Genomic DNA, 11154 nt, shown 5'->3' with positions numbered 1-11154 from the left:
TTATTTCACTCACATGTAGTTGTGAAGCCAAGAACATGGAAGAACAGCAGGCAGCGTTTCCAAAATCTCCACAGTAGCTTATGCCATTAGCCATGCAAGAGCTGCACTTGCAAAAAGCCGTAGAAGAATGAACTGGTTTATGCCAGCAGAGGTCAGTGGGTGACTCTCTTGCCAAATGTTTCGGATGCACATTGTATAGAACAGATAACGTTTCCATGTCAGCTACATTCCCTCACGCTGAAAGCTGCTCTTTGACTAGATGCAACCATTTTGCCCTTTTTGATCCTGTTAGCCTACACACGCAAATGATGCTGATGCTTTGTTATCTCCTTGCTTTTCTCTTCAAAATATGTTTTAGGTTTCTGGCACACAACATAAAGGTATATTAGCCCATGAGGTTAGGAAGGGAGAGGGGGTAATTTCCAAAACTAATGCCTGTTTTTAAAAGTTCCATTGCAGTTCCCTACACTGGTAAAACTGGTTAAGCGGCTGTGCTGCTCTGGAACATCAGCCTGTGAAGCACCACTTCAATGCTATTTTGTTTAGTGGCCAATACAGCCCAAACCATGGCACAGATATAAACCATGAACTCTTTAACTATTTGTAAAGTTAGTATCAACAGTACTTAAGTAGTTGCGGTACAGAGGCTTGGGGAAAAAGGTGTATTGCGACACCTCAAGATCATCATGTAAACCGTGCACTAACATACTACACAATTACATACAAATTTATTCTCCCATCACCAACACCGTGATGAAAGGTAATGTATCTAAGCAAAGCTTTTAGCTGAGAGTAACGACCTGAGGATTTTACCAGCAGCAAGCGTATCTGGGGAGAGCTCAGTCACTCTGCTTGATCACTTCTTTCCCATTTCCTTTCTTGCTACAGGTTGGCTTTGTGTACTCTTCTGCCACAGTCTCATCTAACTCCTCTCTCTCAACCCAGCTACGCTGACGCAAAAGCAAAATACTTCTCCGATCACAAGTTAGTCACCTGGTACCAAGCAACTCAATGAAAGCAGCATAAACATCAGGGCAAGCCTGGTTCAGGGACACATGGCTGGGGAGAAAAAGATGTCCAAGTCCCACTGCTCCCCCAGGGAGAAACCAACTCCTTTACCTCACAACAAAAGTTTACCTGAAAGGTGGTAAAGTCTAAGTACCACTATAACGGGCTTTTAAAAAACAGTTAAGAGGCAAAAATTCTAACCCAGGAATTTTTTATTTTCAAAATAAAAACTTGGTACAGAACATTGTAGATCTGAGTAAATCATAATACAGCAGTCTCCGTGATATGACACAAGGGTTTGCTGTTACCACAGTCCTTTCACACTAGCTATCAAAAGGCAAGCCCAGCAATTTGAAAAAAAAAATTAAAAAAATTTAAAAATCACTCTTCTCTGTCAGAACATGTATTTTTACAGTTCCTTCTTCGTGAAATGTACCTAGAGGGTAGAACACTTACCACCTCAGATTGCACAGCTATTCACACTATAAAAACAAAGAGAGGACAGGAGATTTTCAGTAAGACAGATGATTTATGAAACAGAACTGCAAGTCTGAGACATAAACATCTTTTGTTTCTAAATTCTTCTCTCCTCCCCTCCCACACACTGATGTAATTCCCAGAAAGGTATAAACTGTGGATCATTATGTATACACACAGTGCAAATACTGGGCAGAGAAGTCGTTAAAATACCAGTGCTCAATAAAAGCAAGTTGATTCTTCTACTATTCAACTGTACATTATTTATAACATAGCATTCTAAACCTTATCCAAAGCCTATACAGTAGTTTCCATAACCAAACTAAGTGCATTTATACACTCTGTGGTTCGCTTCTCCAGATGCAGTTTTCACAGCACCTTGTTTCCTACAGCACCGAGTACACAAGACCCCGTCCACACAGCACATTAGAATTCTTCAGCTCCATTTTTGCTGCATTCATGCTTCATTTACAGCATCATGAGCAATATCCTTCTACAATCATGCAGAGCCAGATACAGAAAAACGGCTGGGCAGTTAAGGAGGAGACTGCAGCACTAACCACATTTGTAAGTGCTCACAAACTGCACGCAACCCATTACATCTCCCTTTTTATTTATTTTTGAAAGCCTTTCTGATGAGGCAATCGTTCTTCCTCATCTGTTACTACAACCAGTGTGTCTCTTGAGAACATTATCTATTTACATTTATACTGCTCCATGCAACTGGAAGAATAACTCATTTTAAGCTGGACTGAGGCTTAGAAAGTCCTTGCTTTTTGATTTTTTTCAGAAGTAAAAAAATTCAGGCTTCTGATTCCAGTGACGGTCATTGTCCTTTTTCTTGATAACCAAATTCAGGAAGTTACCATCTTTCATCCACTTGTAGTTGGCCAATAGCCACATGAACCACTACCCCTCTACTTAACCAAGCCCTGGTCTGGAGGCATCCCTCTTCCCCAGGACCAGCGTCAATTCTGCAAAGCAGTTCTGCAGTTGCAACAAAAGCAGGGAGAAGAGAATCCACAAACCCAGTAATTTAACAAATGGTACGTAATTCTGTTCTAGACAGAGCGGTCACTCTACAATGTATGCCAGTACCTTCACATCAGTGGCATCACTAGTGGCTAATGCTGGTGCCTCCTCTCATCTGAGAAAAATACAAAGTGCCACCTCCAACTACTTCTGCTGCAATTTTTAAGTCACTTGGAGAATCTCCCTTAAAATGGCCAATGCGCACTTTGAGTACTCTATAAAACCAAATATTAGTGCTTGGAGACTGCTCAGCTGCAACTTTTAGGGCTTCCTTTTTGAACTTAAGAATGTGTTGTTTTTTTAGAGAATTCTTAGCTTCTAATTCATCATTTATGTTCAATAAGAGTCTGTATTAACAGCAGAAGTTGGCCTGGAGTTAAGCACACACCTTTCCCCACTTGGTTCTGTGGGGAACAGTGCCCTGAATTTTCAGAATATCGGAATCTTTTTACGATCAACTTCAAAGCATAAATAAACCTGCAGCACAGATCACTGCATGAATAAAACTCTAATGACTTAAAGCCCCATCTCCTTTCAGGAAAGGAAAAAAAAAAAGTTACTGGCATGAAAGCAAGGACTGATGCTATGTGATTTGCAAAGTCGTTTAAAAAGAAAACAATAATCTGTGGGCAAAGACCTTCATTAAACAGTTTTCCCAAGTATGATTTGCACTGAGATAAGTGAAAGTTCTTTATCCATTTTTACCCAAAAGGGGAGAGAAGGAAGGCACTGGCTTTGTAATCTCATTTGATTAAACAATTCACTGTAGGCAGTATTACATTGGTGAAAGAGTACATAATTTCAAGGCAGTCACAGCTTCAGTCTTCCATTCCAAGTTCTTGTTTCAGACTGAAAGACAAGTAGAAACATGAGTTAGACTTGTAGCAAAACGCCGTTTGGAAACTCTTTAGACAAATTAGTGGAAGCCCTGACAATTAAACACAGCTGAAGTTGAGAGCCAAAGATAGAGTGGATATGCCACTTGTTTTGGGTAAGAACCAACATGGCAGAAATCACATGGCAAAATCTCTGATTCTAAAGGCAACATGGACTGATCTTGAGATTTACCTGACAAACTGGCATGTGGAAAGCTCCCGTCTCTTAGTTTTGAGCTGCTTATCTCCCTACAGCAAAGCCATGCCACTGACACAACGGCATACTTACCTTTTCAAGTAGGCATGGACATTGTCATAGCCGTGGTACTTGGCCAGATAGACCAGGACACCTGTAGCACATCGGCCATCTCTCTGTCTGCAGAAGCTACAGTTGCAGATTCCACGACATGGTGGGCACCTCCAGGTCTAGACGAAAGACAGGACAACAAGCCTTTTTAACCAAACTGGAATGCCAGACATGATTCACACCTGCAACTCAAAAGAGGGCCATGCTTCACACCGAACTCTGCAGCGAACTCAACTTCTGCTGCAGAAGTTGTCTAAATCAGTACAAGAGTACAAATTATTCTGTAAGGGATTAAACTCGTTTTCTTGCCTTGCACATAACCACGGGAAGCATTTCACTCTGCTCAACTCCTGCACCGCTTCCACAGCCCACAACAGCAGCACTCTGTCCACAATACAGTTCCTTTCCATAGGACATTAAGCACTAATGCAAGGCAAAAGAGAATACTATTCTGATGCTCAAATATAGGAATATTTTGGCAGCTGTTCTGCTCTCATAGTTTAATCTTGCAAATAAAGCTACAGAAGTAGTAACTACAATGAGTTGTACACTACACAAGGTTCTGTGACTCAGTTTGAATCAAACCAGGACTTGCATTATGTACTACAGCACTGTAAGGAGTTCCCCTACTAAAACTCTTTTGCTATGAGTAACCAACGCACCCCTCTGCCCAAGTTAAGCACAATAAAGGCAATATTCAGAGTTGTCTTACCGGATCCAGCAACGCCGTCCTGACATCTTCCCCATACCTATTGCGCAGGCACGGCCCACAAAACTGCCCCCGTACTCCTACACAATCAGGGTTACGACAATTTGTCTTGGTGTCTATGGTTTTTTGGCGACACTGATGACAGGTGGATCCCTAGAACACAGGGAAAGTAATTCAGGACACAAGACATTCAAGATGGCTCTTTAGTTAGCAAGACTTTTTTAAGATTGCATCTTCAGTGTCCATCACTTTCCTCAGCTAGTATCACCTAGGTATTACAGTTGCTCCAGGGTGAAAGCAAGCTAACTGGCTTGGTAAAGACCATTCTATAAAGTCAGGGAAAGATAAGAGGTGATGTTTGAAGATCTCAGGCATACTTCTCCCAAAAATCACATCCTTCCTGTCAGTGAGAGGGCGTCTGCTCTATTTGATGCTAAACCACAAGCAGGGAATAACAAGAAAATGACTTCACAAAGTACGCATTTCACAAACTTGGAATATACTTACCATGGCCCTGTTATATACTTTATCTCTTGCAGATCCACAAATATTATTCAGCTCTTCCGCTGTTATCTCCTCAACTGGGCGCACAATGTGTGGAAAAGCCACAGCACCACGGTGACCTCTCCTGGGAGTTCGGGCTTCATGCTGAATAATGAAGACAATACCTTTAGTAATAGTTTCAGCAAAAACTACACAAACAAACAAGGTAGGGATCTTCAAAGCAATGCCAAAGCCTCAAATAACCATCATATATTTAAACAAGAGATACAGATTTCTGCAAAGACATATGATCTGTCACCTTCAAGGTGCAGAAATGCTACTGGATCTTACTTAATTCCTGGTGCAAGAGGAAGTGATTTTTCAAGGATAAGGTAGGGGGAAATGGAGAACACATACAAACATGCTATTTTCTGTACTTCTTCCCAGGCCATAGCAGACTCATAATCTTGATCAACTCTGTATGAATTGCTATTTTCTTGACAGGATGCAAAACCACCTTCATGATCAACCTGCAACAGGAGAACTAGATCCTCAACATACCTCCAGGAATTCATCAGATATCTTTCTTCTTCTCACTAAGATGTAACGGTCATCCTCTTCCTCTTCTGGCAAAGGAGTAGGAGGACCTTCAATCAGGGACCTGGATCTTGTGTGAGGCCGAGAACTTCGGTCTGGGTTTCTTCTCAAAGCACTTCTGGGCAACGAACATCTTGGAAGTCGCTTTGGTCCCTGGTAAAATTTAAAAGCCCCTAATGAAATGGGCAAAAACCCAGACAGCTCCAGTTCCTAGTAAGAACTTCTTCCCCAAAAGACATGCCTTCCTTCTGTCTTTCCCAAAGATGAGATCTCCCCCCTGTCCCAAATCAGAAAACCCAAGGTAAAAGCATCTTAGGCAAATTCACCTTGGGCATTCTGCTAGCTGTGGAGAAATACTCAAAAGCACATTTGTGTGTGTGCAGATGTAAGATACAGTAATTCCCCCAAGCAGCAGCAGAACCTGTGTCTATGAGGAGTTGCAGCTTCTGGTGGTGTTCCCATCTTCACACAGCTAACAAGTAAATTAGTCGATTCACAACCCAACTTTCTTAAATGACATAGTTAGGGCAAATGTCAGGTTTTCTTCAAGGCTCCAAACTCACAGAATATTCAGGGTTGAGCTTCAAAGTCTGAGCTGCCTCCTTATCTCCAGCCTTTGTATAAATACGTATTTTATTTACACAGTGTCTTTTTTAGTTTTATTGGCCTGAGGAGACACCTAACTTATGAATTAATCTGCTCTGCATTATGCAGTGGCAAATTCAAGAGAGAACTGCACAATGAGGATGCCTGTCTTAGGAAGCAATAAAATTCTGAACTGGACTTTGATTCACATGGTTTATTAAGTTTTTTTAATTAAGAGTCCTGTTTTGTAATCTCAGAATTTGACTCTCAGAAATCTGAAGGCAAATATAGTAAGTTTATACTTACATGACTGACAGCTGGCAATGATTTTCTCCCACCAAAGATACCAGAAACATTTTGCAACTCAGCCATTAGTTTCGCAAGCTAACAAGGGAAAGAAAAAGGAAGCAGAGCCTTAAAAGGGTGTTTATGTGCTATTACAGACTATTAGATTAGGGCAAATGGCTAGAAGTACAATCACTTATAGGAAATGCAGTCACTCTTCAACTTTTTACTTTTATGTCTTATTTACATTCTAGCGACTACAAGTAATTTGAAAGTGCTCAAACTTAATATGTTGAAGTCCTATCCTTTAGACTTGCAGCCTATCAATTTTTACATGCCAGGGAACATACCAGATTTAAATATTAGGAATGCAAATTCCTCTTAATGCATTCACATAATTCCCATTAGAGGTAATTTTTATCAACAAAGAGGTCCCCTAAGAAACAAAGGGGAAGAAAGGGGAACCCCCAGGGAGACAATGATACTTGCCATGGCCTTGTTTTCCTTTATGTTTAAAGCTCTTTTTTCTAAAAACATGGCACCCTTTTCTTCAGAGTCAGAGTCTGAATCTGGAGCAGGCATCAGCTTTTCAGGAAGAGGTTCTATCTCATGCTTCCCCCTCTCGGATCTTCGAGGTGGAAACTTCATGGCTACTTTTAGAGGAATAGGGTATTTTCGCCTTCTCTGAGCTGCCTCACTTTCAGCACTTGAATCATTCTCCTCTGAATCCGATTCCAATTTCTGTCAACAAACCAGAACGGAAGCACATAAATCCAAGTGAATTGCTCTGCAATTACATACAGTTTGACAATATTTTGTTTGGGGTGGTTAAAGAGGCTATCTGGCTAAAATCTAGACATTTGAATCTCTGGTGCTCTAGTATATTTCAAGGGGGTGGAGGGGAAAGGGGGCAGTAGGAGAGGGAGGCGCAGGGATAAAAAACTCTCAGGGAGAGGCGCACTGTATTGCCACAACACATGAGAAAAAGGAGCTTTGTTTCAGTTGCAGCAGTCTCAGTTGTCACTTGCAGGTCTAATAGCAAAGATAGCTTGCGTGTGAACGTGAGAAAGAGAATTGCCTTCAAAGGGCTCAATTTTGCAACATACTGTATTTGGCTGTAAAAAAAGCCACTACACAGTTCTCAGCACAGGGTCAAACCCAAATTTGTAAGCTGTCAAGACAATATCAACAATATAAAGTGAAAACTTCTAGTCAGTCATTGAAATAATTATGAATAAAATTCCAGTATTTTCTTATATTTAAATTCCCATGCCTCACTTAACAACTTTTGCAAGAACCAAGGGTTCAGCGAGGACAGAAGTTAAATTCTTCAGTTAAAAGCCCATTTTGCAATAAGGTATGACTTTTAGGTTTAGACTCAAGAGAGTCTTTATTTTGGTCATAGGTAACAACAGACTTCCTGTTTCATATCCATAGACCATCGATCTCAAATGACAATCCCTATTTGCACATTTTTTTAATCAAACCAGGTATGTGGTTCTGGTTGCCCATTATGTGCAGTTATTGATTCCTTTTCTTACATATCTATTCCAGCTTTGTCTCTTACTTATTCTCTTTACTGTTGTGTACTATTTAACTCAGACACGTCCTCTTCCAATCAGACATTATTCTTTTCTAGTGATTCCTCAGCATGTTCGGAAGTTACGACAAACCTATTTTATGCCAAACATAATATTACTTCTGCCTTCTCTACTAAATACAAACTGTTGGTCTTTTTAAGCAATAAAATTGCTCTTGCACTGATGTCAAGGAAAAGCAGGAAGGTGGATTTCACCACCTATCACTATTTGTCTACTGCTAAAGTAGTACAGCATTTCCTGTTACACTGTCAGAGTGCAAGTCTGACTGTATGTCAGTATACACAGAAATTTTTCTCAGGTTTGCTGGAGTCCACAGGCTACCATAACATTTCATATTAGAGTCTAACAGAGTAATATCAGCAAGGACAGTTTGAGGAGGCATTATATTTCAAAATCCATATGGCAGATTTTATTCTCATCTTGCAAAGCTCAAGAGCTTGGACGTTTTTTACGGAGATAAAAAGAAAAAGAAACTACGGCTACTCAGACTGTACATTAAATGAAATAAAATGATGCCTCTTCCTGACAACATTCAACTTCCAAGCTGAAGCTGCCGTTATTTTTCAATTAAGAATGTCTAAGAATTTAAACTTAAAATTGCAAACTAAAATCAGCTGTCTTACCAATGCATCTTGAATCTCATTTTCTGAAAAGCCACAGAAGGATTCATCATCAGAGGCTTCGTGAAAAATTTTTGCCAGTTCTTCTCTCATATCCGACCTAAACTTGCATTTCTATGAAGAATAAAATACTCTTTAACTGAAATTGTACAGAAAACGATTCACATTTTAACTGCAGTATAAGCAAACAGCTTTTTTAATAAAGAAAAAAAAAATAGTTAAGGCATTTAACAAGGGATTTCAGAACTGCAGTTGCAAATTATCAGGCATGTTAGGTTAGGTGACATTTCAAAGGCTAGAATAAATAGCTAATTTGTTTCCAACAATTACCACCTAGAAGCACAAGTGAAGAGTGAAATGAAATTACAGCATATAGCATAGATTCCTAACTACTACACAGAAACATAGGTAGAGCGAGCAGTTTTAATCATGCACAAAACATTTACTAGCTTTACATTTTTGCAAACTTTACTAGCATTGCATATTCGGTTTTATTTGTTCTTGTACTGTACTTACTGTGTTTGCAAAATTATCAGAACCAAAACTGTCACAACTGTCATCGGAGGATGAGGATGTTTCCATGGGAATCAATTTTGTATTTCGGAATGCTGTTAAGTTTTTCCTTCCTGAACAACCTCGGCGCTGCAAAAGAACAATGGCAACACCATTAACAGAAGAGACCTACTGTAGCACTAGGTTTTAAGAACATCCTTAATTTGAACTTTAGGAGGTTGAACATTTTACGATGTTTAACAGTTTTGAATACAAGCCACAGAATTATCATCAGCTTTTAAATAATTCCCAAAGTTAGGAATGGGAATAGTTTCTGTTCTGATACTTGATCATTGTTATATATGAGTTTTGTTCAGTATTTAGAAATATTTGTTTTAAGGAAACAGCCAAGTGGAAATATACACATATCCTTCCCTCGTATCTTTCCCCACTCATTATAGACAACGCTGGGAAAAAGTAAAAGTACACAAATAGTACCTAGAAATCTGCTTGGATTTATTAATTACTTTTAGTTTGAGGCAAACACTAAATACAACACAGCTGTTAAGGAAGGGACTAAGGATCATACCCGCACAAAAGAGGAGCTTTGAAACAACTGTTCTAGACACAGCAGCTTGCCGCTTTGTTAATTTTATTCCCAGGTTGAACTACCTTTCTCGATGGGCTTCAGGTTTTCATTTCCCCGGGAAAGTTTCTCCTGGCAACGACCCATTTCACCTCCCCGGGGCGAGGCGGAGGCCAAGCCTGCTGCACCCACACTTAGATACTGCCCAGCTCGAGCGCTCTAACCATTACCACCGGTTCACGGGCCAGGCCAAATCTTATACAAATATGGTTTGAACGGCAACTAGCCAGAGCAGTCTGAAGACCTCCCCCCAGCACGGTTCAGCTCGCCGCTCCCCGCCGGGGAGGCCCAGCGGCACCCCGGGCCCTGCCCAGGCTTCGCAGCTTTGCTGGTGCTGAGGAGGAACAGAAGAAACTGCCCGGTCCGGCCCGGCCGCGGCCCCAGACACAAAAGGGGCTGTTTCTGCCCGCGGCTGATGGAGCGCCCGGCCGGAGAAACCTCGCCGGAGGGCCGCCAGCACCGGGAGGCCCAACCCAGGACACCCGGGCTCGCCATCGCCACGCCAACACCCCTTCGCCCCTCGGGGGCGGCCCGCTCTCCCCGCCTCCCGCTGAGGTAGAGCCGCCCTCCTCCTCCTCACACACCCCCGCGCCCCACAGCCGCCACCCCCTCCGCCCCGCTCCCCCGGGACGGCGGGCTCCACGGCCGCCATCCCCCGGCCGTGAGGTACCTTCCCGCCGCAGCGGCCCCCCAGCCCAACGGCCGCCCTCGCGCCTCCCCGCCTCTCCCATCCTAACGGCGGCCGGGGCGGCTGCCAGACGGAAAGCGGGGGCGCTGCGAGGATGGCGCCAGGCGGCCTGGCCCCCCACTGAGCGCGGCTCCGAAGCCGAGCCCCCGATCCCAGCCAGGCGGGCGCGGAGAGCCCCGGCGGCGCGGGCCTGCGTGGGTTGCCCAGCGAGCCCCAGCCCGAAAGACTCGCCCCGCCCGACCTCCCCCCCAGCCTCCCCGCAGCACGGCTTGTCCCAGCCCTAAGATCCCGCCGGGCCCCGGGACAGCGCAGCCACCCGCCCCGGTCGCCAGCGGCGACCTACAGGGGTGCCGCGCCACCGGGAACCCCACGCCCGCGGCGGGCAGCGCTCACCTGCGGGCGCGACGGACCCATGCTGGCGGCGGCGGGGAGAGAACGCGGGAACTGAAGGTTCGCGCCAAAGCGGCTGGGACAGCGGGGGGCGGGGCCCGGCGGCGCCTTTCCCGCGTTGGCGCCCGCGTCCTGGCAGATGCAACAGACACCCCCGCGGGACCGGGCACCCACCGTGCCCGCTCCACGCTCGCCCGCCCGCCCACCCCTGCTGAGGAGTTCGATCGCTCTCCCATGCCGCCCCCGGAGGGGCTAGTGCGGGGGCCCCGTTATTTTTTTTCTCCCCTGTTCGCGTTGCGGGGTTTGTGGAGCTGCAAGGGCCTGGCCCTGTGGCGCGAAAACCTCCCGGTCGGAACGCC

At 44.0% G+C, this 11154-nt stretch overlaps 1 protein-coding gene across 1 annotated transcript; it reads right to left on the bottom strand.

Moving 5' to 3' along the window:
- Positions 1–1204: 1204 nt before the first annotated feature.
- On the bottom strand, positions 1205–10866 carry CDCA7 (cell division cycle associated 7). The gene is made up of 10 exons (XM_074145413.1): positions 10799–10866; positions 9096–9221; positions 8583–8693; positions 6848–7099; positions 6380–6457; positions 5453–5641; positions 4916–5056; positions 4412–4561; positions 3682–3818; positions 1205–3366 (listed from the first exon to the last, which is right to left on the bottom strand). Exons 1-10 carry the CDS (start codon positions 10817–10819, stop codon positions 3336–3338), a joined length of 1236 nt encoding a protein of 411 aa, XP_074001514.1. The 5' UTR covers positions 10820–10866; the 3' UTR covers positions 1205–3335.
- Positions 10867–11154: the final 288 nt, after the last annotated feature.

The sequence above is a fragment of the Numenius arquata genome, chromosome 3, assembly GCF_964106895.1.
Source record: "Numenius arquata chromosome 3, bNumArq3.hap1.1, whole genome shotgun sequence".
Lineage (NCBI taxonomy): Eukaryota > Metazoa > Chordata > Aves > Charadriiformes > Scolopacidae > Numenius > Numenius arquata.
Note: the sequence above shows the minus strand (reverse complement) of the source record. Positions and strands in the feature narration are given on the sequence as shown.